This window comes from Hemiscyllium ocellatum, chromosome 18 (assembly GCF_020745735.1).
Source record: "Hemiscyllium ocellatum isolate sHemOce1 chromosome 18, sHemOce1.pat.X.cur, whole genome shotgun sequence".
NCBI classification, from domain to species: Eukaryota; Metazoa; Chordata; class Chondrichthyes; order Orectolobiformes; family Hemiscylliidae; genus Hemiscyllium; species Hemiscyllium ocellatum.
The window spans coordinates 32,737,417-32,755,921 of NC_083418.1; the positions used below are offsets into that span (position 1 = coordinate 32,737,417).

The 18,505-nt window shown below is 40.5% G+C and overlaps 1 protein-coding gene across 1 annotated transcript in view; it reads left to right on the plus strand.

Annotated features, from left to right (window-relative positions):
* Positions 1–17,911, plus strand: part of LOC132824407 (acyl-CoA 6-desaturase-like) — a 53,958-nt gene extending 36,047 nt beyond the window's left edge. The window contains exons 6-12 of the mRNA XM_060838840.1: positions 123–183; positions 277–353; positions 771–868; positions 2,223–2,319; positions 10,299–10,378; positions 13,466–13,591; positions 16,099–17,911. Coding sequence (XP_060694823.1) covers positions 123–183; positions 277–353; positions 771–868; positions 2,223–2,319; positions 10,299–10,378; positions 13,466–13,591; positions 16,099–16,150 — 591 coding nt within the window. The 3' untranslated portion in view covers positions 16,151–17,911. The remainder of the gene's footprint in view (positions 1–122; positions 184–276; positions 354–770; positions 869–2,222; positions 2,320–10,298; positions 10,379–13,465; positions 13,592–16,098) is intronic.
* The last annotated feature ends 594 nt before the right edge of the window (positions 17,912–18,505 follow it).

An 18,505-nucleotide genomic window follows, 5' to 3' on the forward strand; every position in this document is an offset into this window, starting at 1 on the left:
TAATAGATACAGGGAAGGGAGTTGTGTGCTGAAGTCTAACTGAAGTTCTTAAATAATTTTATACTGAAGGCCCTGAGTAGCTACTAATCTGATTCCACCTAATTCCTCTTTCATTGCTGTAGTTTGGAAAACGGAAGATCAAGTATTTGCCTTACAACTATCAGCACGAGTACTTTTTCCTCAGTAAGTATTGCTTCCTGGATCAGTTGGTGAGATGTTGTCAGTTATAACTGTTGTTTACTGATGTAGTATCACTTCCTTGCTCTCTCTTTTTAGTTGGTCCACCCCTGTTAATCCCGGTGTATTTCTACATTCAGATAATGATGACCATGATTACTCGTCGAGATTGGGTGGTAAGTGCATCAGAATGTTTAACATGAGGTCTTGCTTCCTACTGTATCCCACTTTGAATTTCATGCTTCCTTCCCTCCAGACACCAGAGCAAATGACGCTTTTTGCTTTAATTATATAATAGCAATAACACCCTAAACCTTTAACACGTTTCAATTAGAGTGGTGCTGGAAAAGCACAGCAGGTCAGGCAGCATCCAAGGAGCAGGAAAATCGAAGTTTCAGGCAAAAGCCCTTCATCAGGAATCCTGATTCCTGATGAAGGGCTTTTGCCTGAAACATCGATTTTCCTGCTCCTCAATGCTGCCTGACCTGCTGTGCTTTTCCAGCACCACTCTAATCTAAATTCTGGTTTCCAGCATCTGCGGTCCTCACTTTTGCCCCTTTAACACGTTTCGTCTACTCCTTTCCATCCTGCAGGATCTTGCCTGGGCAACAACATACTACATCCGCTACTTCAACACCTATGTACCCTTTTATGGATTTTTTGGTTCCATACTATTTGTCATCTTTGTCAGGTATGTTAAGTTCAAAAGAATTATTACTGTTGTTTCAGTCACAGCCACCAATATTAAGTTTTGGATTATAAACTGAAGTGATACCATGTTTAAAAAGTTGGACAGCGCATAAAGGCTGATGTAGCATTTTGGAGCAAGGCAGAGGAGATGTGACTAATGCAAAAAAATGTATAAAGGACACGTTTACTCTCCTTTTCTCTTATCTCCATAGGCTATGCCTATGATTTAACTAGTTCATTATCAGGCAGTCCAATTGCATGTCCAACTATCCAACCTGCTGTAAATTCTTGATGTAATTGGTAAAGCCGAGTTCAAATGGGCTTGTGCAAACTGCTAGCAATTTGAAGGGGTTCTGTAAAATAACATGGAAACTGAAGTCACATTTTAGCCCCTCTGCCATTCTGTGAGATCATGGCAGATTACAAAGTTTTAACTACCATTATCTCATCCTTTTGATCAATAAAACTCCAACTATCTCAGTTTTATGATTAACAATCGACTTCTGTTTGTGGAGAGAGTTTTAAGCTCCACCCACAACCAAAGAATTGTTCCTTAAGTTCACTCCTGAATGGCCCAGCTGTAAGCTTTAAACAATATCCCCAAAGCTGAGCCTCCCTAACCAGAGGAAATAGATTTTCTCTATCTACCTATGCCCTCCCACATTACTGTCAGTCTGGGTTTGATGCTGAAGTCTTTGAAGTGGGACTTGAAGCCACAGCCTTCTGACTTTCAGTGCTACCAGCTGAATCACAGCTGACACCGATGGCTAGAAAGCTGCTTCAATTGGTCTTCATTTCTGTCAGCTCAAAGGGAGAGAGAGAGAAAGAAACAAAGAGCTTCCTCTTCATGATTGCGATTGATTAATCCGTCTAAGACATATTTCTATGTGGTCATTTGCTGAGGGCAGGTTCTTGCTCTGTGATGCCTTTTGAAGCTTGCAGTGTCTGAACTCTAGCAGAGCGATGACCATTGGGAGTCTATCGGTTCCTATGAAATGAGGGTAGATGCCTTGAGGAGAATGAGATTGAAAGGCAGGGAGCTGAAGGGAAAATGATGTCTGGTCCTGAACGATGTCTGTTTGAAGCAAAAACTGCACCTGAAAGTGGTTTCCAAAACTGTTTAACAAGTACAGACTCTTGTGCTATGGTGGTAGTGTTCTTATCTCTGAGCCAGTGGCCTGGGTTCAAATCCTACCTGTTCCAGAAATGCGTCGTAACATTTCTGAATAGGTTGATTTTAAACACAAAAATAGGAAATAAAAACAGGTACTGGCTGTATTGGTATAGAAGCATCAGCACCAGAAAAATTTTGATAGTCGTTCAATGCTTGACCATAGTGCTGATTCTCTCTGCAGGTTCATAGAGAGCCACTGGTTTGTGTGGGTGACCCAGATGAACCATATTCCTATGACCATTGATGATGAAAAGCACAAGGACTGGCTCACTATGCAGGTAACTCACAGTTAGCTTTGGAACATCCTTGTGGCAGTTTGTGACACTTTGCATCATAAAAACCCCCAAAGCATCTGAGTTTTTGTCCTGGGCTCAACACCCTTGGTCAGAGGTAATTCAGTGCCCTTACGCCCCTGCTGTAATTTTTAATGAGCTAGCAATGTTAGTAACCAGGCTGGCTGCCTAGATAAGGGTGGGAGGGTGAGTTCTTCAGGTTGGAGGGCTTTTAAAAGATCAGCAGCGCCACCATCGGAAGTGGTCAGCGCTGACTTAGGTGGCCTCAAAATGGAGGCACCTACTAAAGAGATTTTATAAGGTGCTACATTTTAAAAGGACCAAGCTACTAGATCATCGTTGTGAAGGGGAAACTCCTTCTCCTGTGGCTGCAGCTGTGAACCATAGCAACACTGGGGGTGGGAGAGAGGGGCAACTTCACTGCCACTGTGGGACCCCAACCTGTATCTCAGAACAGCGCAACTAAACTGTCTTGGCACTAGAGCCAGGACCATGATGGGAGACCAGATGGTTGTGTGCAATTGTAGACCCATTCATTTCCAATTCTGTATCCTTGGGTGAATGAAAGTTCTGCTCTAAATGTTTGTAGACACTGCCAGATTAGAATTTTGTATTCTTGTTAAAACTGCTCCCACTAAATTGTAGCAAGTACAGGCAAGGCAGATAAGGAGGATAACTTGCAAAAATGACCATTTCATTGCAGCTTTTCCAAGTGTCCGAAATTGCTGTCACCATTAAAATGACGATCTGCATTATAGAGTGCAAACGTGATTGATTAATTGTCATCATAAAACTTGCTTGCTGCATCAGTGAAAGTTTGATAAGAAAATCTACATTGTTCCTTTGAAAGTATATAATATGAGAGACTGGGGAAGGATAGGGCTATGCAGAGTCAATTCAGAATAGGATTGGCTTTGACCATAATGTCTCTCTGCTGATATATCATTGTCTAGTCTCAAATGGAGGCTGACAATGTGAAAAGGTCCTGGAAGATGGTTTGTTGCCTATAGGACATCAGCAAAAGTTCATTATTTTCAGCAGAAACATGAGGAAACAAAGAGAAAAGAGACAAAACAGGAACTTTAATCAGCAGGATTCTTCCATAGGGTATTTCGTTTCTGTGAGTTTATTGTCACTTTGAGAAGTGGTACATTAGATCCTCATTAATCTGCAGAGAAGCAATTTCAATTATTAATGGAGACTAGCCTTTGTTCTGAGAAACAGATTGAATTATACGCCTGCTGCTCTTATCAATTTCAGCTTCAAATTGCACTTACTTTGTTCTTCAGAATATTAAGAATACAGAAAGGAGCTCATTAAAATATTCATGTAACATAATTAGAATGATTATGGTTGATTATAGTTTCATAATGATACAGAAGCGAGAAGACATGATCACATGGATCCATGTCAACTATTGTCAGGGAGAATTTGACAATTACATAGGGCAGTGCTTCTCAAACTATTTTCCAATATAGCCCTATTTTAGCACTTGAAAATTAGCGTGACCCCTGACCTAGGAAAAACAACACAACATAGTTGCATTCAGTAACACATATAATCATTAATGTTCACAGGTTACAGACCAATATATTAATAGGTCAGTTAAATATGGAAATACTTAATGCACTTTATTTACTCATAAAAGTTTCAGCCATGCTATCCATATTCCCTTGTGGTGGAAGATTCAGTGACCACTCTCTCTCCTTTCCCCCACATGCACTTTGCAAACAGCTTCGAAGGGTAAGGGGTGTTTGTGGGCTCACTGTCCGCCTCTTGCTGTTTAGTTAGTGGATATTCATTGAGCCCGTGATTGTTCTGACAGAATCTCCTTGCTACAGTCACTATTTCTGTCACAGAGGACTGGGAGCTTGTCATCCCCAAATATAACCTCTGCAACCCCATCAGTATTCATGACCCAAAACCTGGGAATTCATAGAAGTAAAGGATCACAAATTGAAGGGATACTGCCATATGGCAAAACACAAGAAATCTTGATATATAACTAAACAAAACAATGTAATTGGTGATCGATTTCATATCATTATCATCAGATTTGCTGCTCATCAGATTTTGAATAACTCAGTGTTGAAGATACCAAATTCAGCATTAGTCATCCCAGTGGAAGCTAAGGATCACATTGGCTCAGTGTTACTGTGACAATTTGACATCGTTGTCCCAAAGATTCCACCAGATCAAGCTAAGGGTTTTACATTCTTGTTTAGCAGATATCTTTGTATCCTCTTTGGTCAGAGGTGAGGTCCCCAAAGACTGGAGAATAGCCAATGTTGTCCCGTTGTTTAAAAAGGGTAGCAGGAAGGATCCAGGAAATTACAAGCCTCTGAGCCTCACGTCAATGGTAGGGAAATTATTGGAAAAGATTCTCAGGGACAAGATCTATAAACATTTAAAAGCAAATGGACTTATTAACGATAGACAGCATTTTTTTTTGTGGGGCAAGTTGTGCCTCACTAACTTCACCAAGGTTTTTGAGGAGGTGATGAAGATGATTGAGGGAAAAGCAGTTGATGTTGTCTACATTAACGTCATTAAAGTCTTTGGGAAGGTCCCTCGGCAGACTGGTTCAAAAGGTGATATCACATGGTAATCACGGGTGAGCTGGCAAGATGGATACAGGACTGACTTAGTCATAGGAGACAGAGGGTTGCTGTGGAAGGATGCTTTTCAGAATGGAAGTTGTGGCTAGTGGTGTTCTATCACAGGGATCAGTTCTGGGGCCTCTGCTCTTCATGGTCTGTATAAATGATGTGAAGGAAAACATGGCTAATCTAATTAGTAAGTTTGCAGATGACTCAAAGTTTAGTGGAGTTGCGGATAGTCAGCGGATACAGCAAGATATAGATCAGTTGAAGGCATAGGAAGAAAAATGACAGATGGAGTTTAATCCAGATAAATGTGAGGTGATGCATTTTGGAAGGTCAAGTACAGGTGTAAATTACACAGTGAATAGCAGAACTCTGAGGAGTATTGATATGCAGAGGGATCTGGGTGTGCAGATCCACAGATCACTGAAGGTGGCAGCACAGGTAGATAAGGCAATAATATGGCATGGTTGTCTCCATTAAAAGGGGCATTGAGTATAAAGATAGGCAAGTTAATCTGCTGCTTTCCAGAACTTCAGTTAGACCATGTTTGGAATATTGTGTACACTTCTGGTTACCACACTACCAGAAGGATGTGGATGCTTTGGAGAGGCTACCGAAAAGGTACCAGGATGTCACCTGGTATGGGGGATTTTAACTGGTGAAGAAAATTTGGATAAACTGGGCTTGTTTTCACTGGAATGGAGGAGGTTGAGGGTTGACCTAATATAAGTTTACCAGATTGTGAACGGCATGGTTACAGCAGAAAGTAAAAATCTTCTTCCCAGGATGAGGGGGCCAATTGCTATGGTACACGGGCTCAAGGTGCAGGGGTGGGGAGAAGTTTAAAAGAGATGTGTGAGGCAGGTTTTTCACACAAAGAGTGGTGAGTGCCTGGAAGATGCTACCAGAAGAGATGAAGGAAGCAGACACAATAGCAGCATTCATTAAGGGAATGGAGGGATATGGATCCTGTAAGTGAAGACAGTTTTAGTATGGATGGGCAAAACACAGGCTTGGAGAGCCAAAGGGCCTGTTCCTGGAATGTATTGTTCTTTGTTCTTATATAACTATATAAGAACAAAGTAGTACAGATGAAGGAAATCTAAAACAAATAGAAAATGTTGGAAAAGCTTAGCAGATCAAACAGCAGATGTGGAGAGAGAAACAGATGTTTTGAGTTCCATATGACTTTTCTTCGGACCTTCTGAGCTCTCTTTCTCGCTCCACAGATGTTGCCAGGCCTGCTGAGTTTCTCAACATTTTCTGTGTTTGGTACAACATAATGTCAGCCAATGTCGGCCATGCCTGGACTAGTGCGAATAGAAGGTATTCAATATCAGGAAGGCAATGATATTTCAGGTTAGTCACCATTAGGAACAACAGAACATAGAACAATACAGCATAGAACAGGTCCTTCAGTCCTCGATGCTGTGCCGACCTGTGAACTAATCTAAGCCCATCCTCCTACACTATCCCATCATCATCCTTATGCTTATCCAAGGTCTGTTTAAATGCCCCTAATTGGGGCTGAGTTAACTACATTGGCAGGCAGGGCATTCCATGCCCTTACTACTCTTCGAGTGAAGAACCTGCCTCTGATATCTGTCTTAAATCTATCACCCCTCAATTTGCAGCTATGCCCCCTCGTACAAGCCGACATCATCATCCTAGGAAAAAGACTTTTACTGTCGACCCTATCTAATCCTGTGATCATCTGGTTTGTCTCTATTAAATCCTCTCTTAGCCTTCTTCTCTCCAATGAGAACAAACCCAAATCCCTCAGCCTTTCCTCATAAGATCTTCCCTCCAGACCAGGCAACATCCTGGTACATCTCCTCTGCACCATTTTCAATGCTTCCACATCTTTCCTGTAATGGGGCAACCAGAACTGTACACAATATTCCAAGTGAGGCCGCACCAGCATTTTGTATAGTTGCAGCGTGACATCATGGCTCCAGAACTCAATACCTCTACCAATGAAACCTAACACACCGTATGCCTTCTTAATAGCACTATCACCCTGGGTCAACTTTCAGGGATCTATGTACGTGGACACCAAGATCACTCTGCACATCCACACTACCAAGAATCTTTCCATTGACCCAATACCCTGCCTTCCTGTTATTCTTCCCAAAGTGAATCACCTCACATTTAGCTGCATTGAACTCCATTTGCCCCTCTCAGTCCAATTCTGCAGTTTATCCAAGTTCCCCTGCAACCTGCAGCATTCTTCCACACTGTCCACCACTCCACTGACTTTAGTGTCATCTGCAAACCTCCTACCCCATCCACCTATGCCTGTTGTCCAAGTCATTTATATAAATGACATACAACTGTGGTCCCAAATCAGATCCTTGTCACATACCACTAGTAACCAGACTCCAGATTGAATATTTTCCATCAACCATCACTCGCTGCCTTCTTACAGAAAGCCAATTTTTAATCCAAACTGCTAAATCACCCTCAATCCTGTGCCTCCGCATTTGTCCAAAAGCCTACCATGTGGAACTTTATCAAAGACTCAGTGAAGTCCATGTACACCAAGTCAACTGCCTTACCCTCATCCACATGCTTGGTCACCTTCTCAAAAATCTCAGTGAGGTTTGTGAGACACAACCTTCCCTTGATGAATTCATGTTGACTATCTCCAATCAAATTGTCATTTTTTAGATGATTATAAATCCTATCTCTTATAATCCTTTCCAAAACCTTTCCCACAACAGACGAAAGGCTCACTGGTCTTTAATTGCCTAGGTCATCTCTGCTGCCCTTCTTGAACAAGGGCACAACAGTTGCAATCTCCAGTCCTCTGATACTAAACCTGTAGACATTGACAACTCAAGGATCAAGGCCAAAGGCTCCACCATCTCCTCCCTAGCTTCCCAGAGAATTCTCAGATAAATCCCATCCAGCCCAGGGGACGTATCTACCTTCACACCTTCTAGAATTGATAACCCCTCCTCCTTAATAATCTCAATCCTTTCTAGTCTAATAGCCCATATCTCATTCTTCTACAGAAGAAACACAGGAACAAAGTGCTGAAATCTGAAATCAGGATTGGAAATACTATGCTAACTCTGCAGATTTGGTATAGAGGGAAATGAGAGTTAATGTATCTTGTCTGTAACCTTTCATTAGAGCTTGAAAGAAAGATAAGAATAAGAGAAGAGTACACTGCAGTGGTCTATATCACTCAGGCCTGTATTCTGGCAGCATTGTGATGTTACATTTGATTAATGTTCATGTGTAAGACGCTGTGAACTGCTCAGATGAGTTTTTGCTTATGATCCTCCAGGTTGTGAATTCCTTATCTTCAGTAAAAGTTCAGAAGTTCAAAACAAGCCAGTCATTGTTCCTACAGTGTTTGATGATTTACCTGTTTTGCCAGGAAGATAAGTGTAGGTTTTAGGGGTCAAATGTTGATGCTAGTGTCCTAGGGAAAGAGGAATGATAACATATATTGCTTGAATTAATCACTTCATTTTGGGAGGACAAGTGAAATATTCTGCTGCTAGAACCATTAGATCATTATGAAACATCTTGATAGCTTACTTATAGACGTTTCAGTAAATAACATAGAGACTGCTTGCACTATTTAATTTGCACTGATATGACATGGTTTGGGATCTGATCTGTAATTAATGTCTGAAGAGGCTGGAGGTTATTTTGAACCTATGAAACTAGTCATTTGACCCAATGCATCAGTTTCTTTTCATGCCATTTAGTCTGAAACAACTTTTCAAAAGGGAGCTGGATGCATTCCTATGAATATGGATGATTAAGTGAGACTAACAGTTGTGATGACAATGACCTCCTCAAATTTGTTTGATTGACTTTGGAAAGGATTCCCATTGTTATCCCTGAATTGTCCTGGAGTTTTTTTTTCCCACTTTTTTGCCACTTCCAGGAAATTTCTGACAGGGATTATGTGTAAATGATGAATAGGGAATCTACCAGGTCAGGGTGGGGAAGACATGCTAGACCAGTTAACTCTTTCCTGACCTTTTTGCGTGGCTTTTCTCCACATATCCATTATGCTCCAGCATTCCTCTTCTTCGAACAGAGACTAGGCTGCAGATGTCAGGCCAACTTCAGGCAGATATAACACCAATAAAGGAGCATACAGCTAGTGAAACAGAAAAGAGTAGGACATTCAATTCTTTGAGTTGGCTCCATCATTCAGTTAGATGGCGTTTCATCTGTATCTAAATTCCATCCACCCATCTTGGGTCCATAATACTTAATACTCGTGCTGAAGAAAAATCTATCAGTCCTGGTCTTCAAATTGTGGATATGCCTAGACTCAGCAGCTTGCTCAGGAGATAACACCAGTTTTCCACTACCCTTCGTGTGAAGAAATAATTCTGACATCATTCCTCATCAACTTAACTCTAATTTTAAGGTCCTTGTTCAATGTTTCCCAGCAGCGGAAGTAATTTCTCTCTCCACTTTGTTAAATCTAAAACACTTTAACCAATTTAATTAGATCACTCCTCAAGGTTCAGTAATCAAGAGGATATAAACATAGTTAAGGGAATTTGTCCTGATAATTTTACTCATTTAGCTCTGATATCATTCTTGTAAATCCAAATTACACTCTCACCAAAGCAACTGTATCCTTCCTGATGTGTAGTGGCTGAATAAATGCAGTATTCCAGGTGGAGTCTAATCAGAACAAAGGGTGGTTTAGCCCGTAATTTAGAAACTTGCAGAGTAACACTGGTGTATCGGTCACATGTCACTATACAAGTACAAAGTCACATCCCATGAATGAATGGAAAGAAGTACCTGAATACAGCAACCCAACTCAAGAATTTGGTAATGATGTTGAACTTATTTCCAAAACAAACACGGTTGATTGTTCAATTGTCACTGTCTCCTGAACCACAAGTTGGGATTTCACAGATCAACAGTCAGAGAAGCACATAATGTGATTCAGCTGAACTCAACAAACCTGCTATGTATTTTTCCTCACTCTTGTCAACAAAACAAATATAGTGAGAGTAGCTTTATAAGAAAGACAGCTCAATTGTCTGACATTGAACCAAGCAGAGCTCTAATATATTTCGTCAATGAGCTGTAGCATTGAAACGTAGAGGACATCTTTAGCAGTTCATAGCATCATAAAATCCCTACAACGTAGAAACAGGCCATTCAGCTCATCAAGTTAACACTAACCCTCTGAAGAGCATCCCACCCAAACCTATAATTGTCTGGAGGAAACCCATGCAAATGTGGGGAGAAAATGCGAACACCACACAGACAGCTGCCCAATGCTATATTTAAAGTTAGGACAACAGGTTTCATCATTGTCTTTCAGGATGGCTAATAATCTATATTCTATTTTTGACTCTCCAGTTGGACTCCACATGTAATATTGAACAATCTTCCTTCAATGACTGGTTTAGTGGCCATCTCAACTTCCAGATTGAGCACCAGTAAGTGAATAGGAAACATTTGTAAGATGGGTTGGGTTTTGTTGGTGGGGTGATGGTGGCAATGGTGGTGTGAGGGTGTGCTGCGGGGGAACGTTTGCAGCTACCTCTTGAAGATCAAGGTCAGAATCTAAACCCGATTGATTGGATTTTCTCAAAGACTTCTAAATAAAGTATACTTTCTGTGCCACAATTCTATGCAAAGTTGTGTTGTATTGAGAAACTTGCTTTACCTTAATAAATGAAGCAATGACTCAACTAATTGATACATACATATGAAAATTATTTCCTGTTTTACTTTCCGAAATCTCTGAAACATGCTGTTTCATTGATGATTCTGATTTTAATTACCTATTTCATCAATATTGTAGAATCACCTGAACAGAGTTATTAACTCATAAATTCCATGTTTCATATTGTGAAGCTTATACTGACATTCATATTTTGTCAGATAGTTTACATATAAGATACACATTGAGTAACAGTTGACTGTCTTCTTTACCTGATCATGTCCCTATTTGGCATTTAGAGGCACTGTGAAAATGCCATTAGAAAATGCCAATGTCAAGCCATAGAATCATAGACTCCCTACAGTGTGGAGGCAGGCCATTTGGCCCATCGGGTCTATACTGACCTTCCAAAGAGCCTCCCACCCAGACACACCCCAATCCTATCCCCTGAACCTTGCAATTCTCCTTGCTAATCTACCTAGCCTGTACATCTTAAGGACACAATGGGCAATTTAGCTTGGCCAGTTCACCATCTTTGGTCTGTGGGTAGAATCCGGAGCACCTGGAATAAATCCATGCAGGCACAGGGAGAATGTGCAAACTACATACAGACAGTGACGTAAGGGTGGAATCAAACCCAGGACCCTGACACTATGAAGCAACAATACTAACTACTGAGCCTACATGCCACCCTGAAGTGGTGCAGGTGCTGGAGAAACTGATGTTCGTTCCAGAAAAATTGGCACAATAGTTATCTAAACAGATTCTGATTATGTGGATCTATAGCATGTATGATACTTGCTTTGGTGCTTTCAAGCTGCCTTGGTGGTTAAAGGGATGCATCCAGTGTCATGGAGCAGGTATCTTACCACTCTTTCTTCTAAATGCCAATGAAAATAGGCTCAACATGCTGAATCTAGTCTTATAAAATAACTCCTTCATCAAGCAAACCTTCTCTAAACTGTTCCTTTTGCAAATATATTCCTTCTTAAGTAAGAAAACTACAACTATACACTAGACTTCACACATGGGCTCAATAAATTCTTGTTTTGCAAGCAGAATCTCCCTACTTTTACAATTGGTTCATCATTCAATAGAAGTAAATATTCACTTGACCTTCCTAATCACTTGCTGTATCTGCATACCAACATTACACCATGTACCAGGACATCCAAAGTAGTCTCCTTGGTCTGAATTTTCCACTGGCCAGATAGTGGCAACACCAATGTAGTCAGGACCCCATGGAATCCCCATCATAGCAGAGTCTGAAGGAATTGCCCAGAAAATGTAATTGTCCACTGAGATATTTCTCTAAACTTTAAATGTCTCCATTTGAATCAGAGACTTTAGATGTTTCTGATGAAATTACGTAACATAGTTACTGAGGAAAAGTTAGACTATTGAATATATAGTGTAATTGCTGAGTAACCATTGGCAGATTCTATTCTTAACACACATCCACAACGACACCTCTCCCAGACCATCTGAACCACACAGACTCTGACCCAGATGGGAATGGACACCCCTTACCCCCACCCCAAACTACCACCCACTAAAATTCCTTTACTAAGGGATCATTAATGAATCCTGTCTGATTGTGCATTGGCAAATCTAAAGTAGTCTGCTCCATAGTTGGCTCTGAAGTGTACTGCTGTAAGAAATTGTCCCAAATACACTCAATCAGCTCATTTTCCAGGTTATTGTTCTAAAATGATTTATTAAATCTCTATGAAAATTAAAATCACCCATGATGGTTGCAATGTCCATCTTACATGGGTGATTAATTACACAAAGCTTTGTAATAATCCACATTGCCACATGGACTGCAGTGATTCAACAAGGCACCACCGTCTCACAAGCAACCAGAGCTGATTAATATTGCCAGTCTCAACCAGTGACACCCCCATCCTGTGAATGAAGAAAAAGCATGGCTTGTTGCCAAGAGCTCAGATGTTCCTGTCTGAGGAATATTTTATGAGGCGAAGGCTTTAAATGCTGATGGTGTAAGCTGTAGAGAACTTGCTAATGATTTGAAGGCTGCATTTTATCTCCACAGTTTGGGACTTAGCATATACTTTAACAATAGTTTTAGTTTACTTGCTTTCTTTGTAACAAAATAATGAGATTTGTTCATGATTAAAGTATGAGTACTGCTTTCTTCAACTGAGACTGATTTGGATGTTGAGAAAGTTATGGACCTTGAAGATATCTGTAACATATTCGAACTGGGGGATGGGAGAACTGTCAGGCAGCTGGCCAGTGCCATTGGATAGTTTGGCACATTCCCAAGGCTAGGCTCTTCATTAACATGCTGTTTGCGAGCTGCAGGCCAAACCTAGGCTTCCTACTGCTGCTCGCTGGCTTTGGGACTGCAGAAAGGCTGGCAGGAAAACAGTCCAGGGAGGCAAAGGCCCACCTTCTTTTGTAGAACTTGTATACTCTCTGGATCCACAAAATAAATTTTTCACATGACTTTTTTTTGGATGTCTTGATACAACGGAACGTTACATCTGGCACAATTTATGGTATATGAGCCCGATTGCTGAGAGAAATGAAGTCTCAGCCTGATGCTGGTAAATGTCTAGGTCCTGCCCCAGAAGGCCCTGATAACATAGAGTGCTGAGCAGAATCAGTGCAGTAAGTTTATCAAATAAATTGATTCTACTGATTCTGCTAGATGAGTTTCAACTCATCATGTGGTCTTAAGCAGCACCAAAGAAAGAAAGAACCTGAGGCTGGAATGGGGTTCAAGGAAAGGGGACCAATACTTCTTGGCTCCAGTTGAAATATTAGCCAAACACCTGCCTCCTTTATAAATGACAGCTTTTAATTGTATTTTCTGTAATCCATTCTTTTCCAGTCTTTTCCCAACAATGCCACGTCACAATTACTACAAAATTGCCCCTTTGGTGAAATCACTGTGTAACAAGCATGGCTTGAACTACCAAGTGAAGCCTTTATTGCAAGCCTTCAAGGATATTGTAGGGTAAGTAATGTTCCCACCATTATCACCATGACATTTGATGTCAAATGCCCAGTTTTCATAGGTTGACATTTTAGCTCTCAATTGTTGGGAAATTAAAGATGGACCCTAATTTCCTTAAATAGTTTTAATACACACACATGCACGCAACCTCAAAGTTATCAGGGTAAAGATGTTCAACCGTCTTCCTATAATACAGTTAAAAACTGGCATGAAAATTATTCTGTTTCAAAATAATGTGTTCTTATGATCTACTTGGGTAATTAGCTGAAGCCAGAGAGAATCTTAAGAGAATTAACTAATCATTCATGTAGATTGTCACAAGTCTGCTGGCAACCATTAATGTTTAAGAGGAATCCAAACATCCAACAATTTACAACACGAAAATATTTCATATGTTTCAATAAAAATGTGTACAAAAAGAAATTAAACAGCACTAACAACTTAACACTATAACTCATAAAGTCCTATACTGTAAATTCAGTTCTATTTGTTACTTCCTTCAAGACTTCAATTTTCTTATAAAATCTTGAAAGTTCATTCCCTTCTTTAGGGATCAACCCAAAGGTATGCCTTTGAAATTTACTTTCATTCTCCTCAGTATTCCAGGTTTCTCCAAGGTACAAGATTTTTGAGGATCAATCCATTCACGTTTAACTAAGTAACATTCCAACATTTCCTTAAAGACCTAAGGTGCTTTGCTGGCTGCCAGAAGATAACCGATTTCCCCCTCTCAGTCCTTCTCACTTTGCTGACTGATATCTGCCACAAGGCTCTGTGAGGACCACTGGAGACCACTTTCTCCAGCTTTCAACTAGGCAAAACTTCCAGCTTCTTTTCCTGACATAAAATCTAACTGAGCTTGAGTCCTGATCCACATTCCATGTGGCGAGGAATAAAGTTAGGATCATTATGCGTATGCCTGCCTAACATTTGTCTCCTTTAACTGTGCTAAGTCAATGAGCTCCTGTTTATAGAGTCATAGAAATGTACAGCATGGAAACAGACCCTTCGGTCCTACCCGTCCATGCCGACCAGATATCCCAACCCAATCTAGTTCCACCTGCCAGCACCCGGCCCATATCCTTCCAAACCCTTCCTATTCATATACCCGTCCAAATGCCTTTTAAATGTTGCAATTGTACCAGCCTCCACCACATCCTCTGGCAGCTCATTCCATACATGTACCATTCTCTGCATGAAAAAATTGCCCTTTAGGTCTCTTTTATATCTTTCCCCTCTCACCCTAAACCCATGCCCTCTAGTTCTGAACTCCCTCACCCCAGGGAAAATACTTTGTCTATTTATCTTATCCATGCTCTTTGTACTAAGCCAAACCACAGCTTCCTTTGTGAGGAAAAACAGCATAACCATCTAAGTCCCTGCGCTTATCTCCATGACAGTGTGGTATATTTGGAATGAGACAGAACATAAAAACAAACTAATTAGCTTTACCTTCAACACAACTGTTTAGTTCTGTAACCCATGTGAATAAATTATCAGTAATGGAGTTTCATCACACCCCTCTCCTGGAAAACGTTGGCCCAGGTAACAAACCTTCACATTTACACGGCTTTCAGCTTTATTTTCACCTAGAGAATACATGAACAGTTTAATATTCTGGTTTAAATCAAGGGTAGACCTACTGGCTTCATTAAGCTCAGAGAAGACCCTGATAGTTTATTTGCCCACACTACAATCTCTGGTTTTGTAAGATTAATATGAGTTACCTTTTAACTTTTTGCCTTTACTTTAGGGGTCTTCATAATATTTCTTCCCAGGGTTTTCTGTTATATTACATTTAACTTGCAACCATGAAAATAAATAATTCTGACGAATGTAAAAAAAAACTTGCTGAGATTTTCCAGCAATTTCTGTTTTTGTTTATGACAAAATATAGTTGGTAACGTAAAGTGTTGGCTGGAAGGAATTAATCATGCCTGTGCATACATGCCAACTGTGCTTTGTATCTGTCTCACTTTACTACTGCCTATTTGATATCCGCTCCCAGTTAAATCCAGGCTAAAGGTTATGTTATCTCGTCTAAGAACCCTACCTTAGGCATACAGAATATGATGAAAAGCTTAAATCCTAATACTAATTCTTGGAGATACCATCCATGGTGACAATAAGTCCAAGAAGACTTCTTTTTATCCCTTCTTTCGTACATCTTTTGTTAACTGAATTAAGCATGCCTAACCAACTTGTTTATAGGCCAACAGGTTTAATTGGAAGCACACTAGCTTTCAGAGCAAGGCTCTGAAGTGTGCTTCCAATTAAACCTGTTGGCCTATAACCTGGTGTTGTGTGATTTTTAACTTTGTACACCCCAGTCCAACACCGGCATCTCCAAATCCTAACCAACTTGGATTTTGATTCACATATGCCAACTGTTCATAAGCAGACAGTCAAATATAAGTGGTCCTATTTAAATTTCCTTAATATTTTGTGAATTGAGCTTAATTGAATGTGCCAATGATTTGTCTGATATGCCACTTTTCTCCTCCCAGGTCCCTGAAGAAATCTGGTGATCTGTGGTTGGATGCATACCTCAACAAATGAGGCTACTCAATGAATCCTCACTCCTCTCTCACCCTGTCCCTGTCTGAATTCCAGTACTGCGTTGGAGTTCCTGTTTCTCTGAGTTTGTGTCCATCTCAAGTGGTTTTCTGCAGTATTAGAGGATGCTGCCACTGGCTTTCTGCATGACCTGACAATTGACTTGATTCTCAATTGATGGCTGGTGAAGAACACCTTGAATTAAATTGTTCTGTTCCCCCTGCTCCTCTGCCCTTCCCTGTTCAAGCGTTGGCAGGTATCCACTGCCAATGGAGCAGACTATGTTTTAATTAGATGAGACAAATGTAGGACAATGGGCTTGATTTTATTTTAATTTATTGTGTTTACTGACACTAAGCAAGAAAGTTTGTTGTGTTGTGACACCTCTAGTGTACTTTGTGGAGTAGAACAAGAAGTTATTACTGCATCAGCTGTGTAAGTATTTAACCTTCAGTTAAATGTGCATCTGACATGCTCCACTGTAACCATGACCATTTACTAGGGTCATGCAGTCATACAGAACAGAAACAGATCCTTTCGTCCAATTTGTCCACATCAACCAAGTTTCTAAACTAAGGTGTCAAAGAGGGATTATGTTGCATGATGCCAGTTCATCTTTTCCATCTAACTCTGGCAGGCCATTGTTTACATAAATTGGTCTTTTGAAGATGTTGTTGATATTAATGCTGACACCTTAGTCACAGGCAAAGGTTGAGAATCTGCATTCCTTCTCTTTCGCAAACATTCCAAATAGTAGCAGGTTACTGTGACAGTACTGTTTCCAGAGTGGCCCTTATGGAGGAGGTTGGGCAGATGGGATGCGACCAGCCTGACTACCAGCTGTAGTTACAGCATTGCCAAGTGTGATTCAGACTCTTACAAAGCAGGACAACCTGGGGTTCATGTGTCCAGTGCACACTGATCTCAGTTAAAGTGTCAATCTGATGATGTCTGTACATCTGTACTGGCACATGTTTCAGTGGGGTTTGTAGCATAATCAAACACCAAACTGCGGACTGATTTAGGCTGCCACATTTAATATTAATAGACCGGATCGAAGGAAACAATTGTTGATTCTTGCCCGTGAATTCCCTGCTGCCAAATGCTTTTGTATTGATCTAGTTGAGGACATGATTGGATGCTCCTTTACGTCCATTGGAGTCACAGAGTTTGCCTTCATTAAATATCAAGACGGACGCCTGGGACAGGATACCAAAGGGCATCTATGCCCATTGCACCTATACCTCAGCACAAAGTGCTGCCTCATGAACAGGGTATAAATTGGGGACAGAGGGTTAAATGGCTGCTACCTCTTGTTCAACACACATTCACAGAGAAACAGGATGGAAGTAACATATTACCCATACATTAGGTGGTACACAAAGTAGATAAAATCAAGCCCTGCAATCCATTTACAAAAGAAAATATTAAAGTTTCTACAAATGACCTGAGGAATGAATGGTTCTGTGGCAGTTTGGAGTGAGTTTCAATGATCTATGTCAGTTTGAAGTATGACATTTGGAAAGTGTCAGTTCAAGCCGCCATTGACTCATTCTCACTAAACTCTATTCCTTCCCTGCTTTCTGCAACCATGATCACTAGGTTCCCAACTTCTGTATTTGTCATGTGTGTCTACACATGATTTCTTATCCTAACAGGCAAAAGTCTCTTTCAGTCATGTCTGTCCATAATTTATAGTAATGAGGAGGACAATGGTATAGGTAATTTTTTAAAATAAAATTACTAATCCTGTTTCTGGCATAATTCAGTATTGAAATAATTGTTGATTCTTTTTAATCTTCCCCATTCATTGTTGAACATTTTTAACAAAGAATGCATTCTTTAACTAATATTAACAGCAGCATTACATACTCACCCTACTGAGTACACATATACTATGCTGAATCCAGTTTCTGTCTGAGTTGCTTTGACAATAAACACCCCCTCACTATGCTTTATCAATATAGAAGCTAGGTTCTACACTAAGAGTCTACAGCTGCTCTCAGTGGCACAGACAAGATAAAGACAATAATGTCTCTGAGATATGAAGTGGCCACTAACTAAACGTGGTTGAATGTCTTTGCGTTATTGAACTGAGCTATGGCACATGGAAAGGAGAGGCTGTCTCTGAATACGAGACTGACATAGGGATAGTGATATCTGATGTGTGTGGACCCCTTGGAATTCTTTCAACATTCTCCCTCGCTGTCACATACAGACAGCGCTCTCTGGTAAGGCTTATAAACAGCTATCTTTGTTTTGGGAATAACACAGAGCATGATTTGCTGAATTTAAAACAAATGGAAGAGGAAAAGCCTGAAATATTGGTAATTTTAAGCTTCAAAACTGTTGATTTCC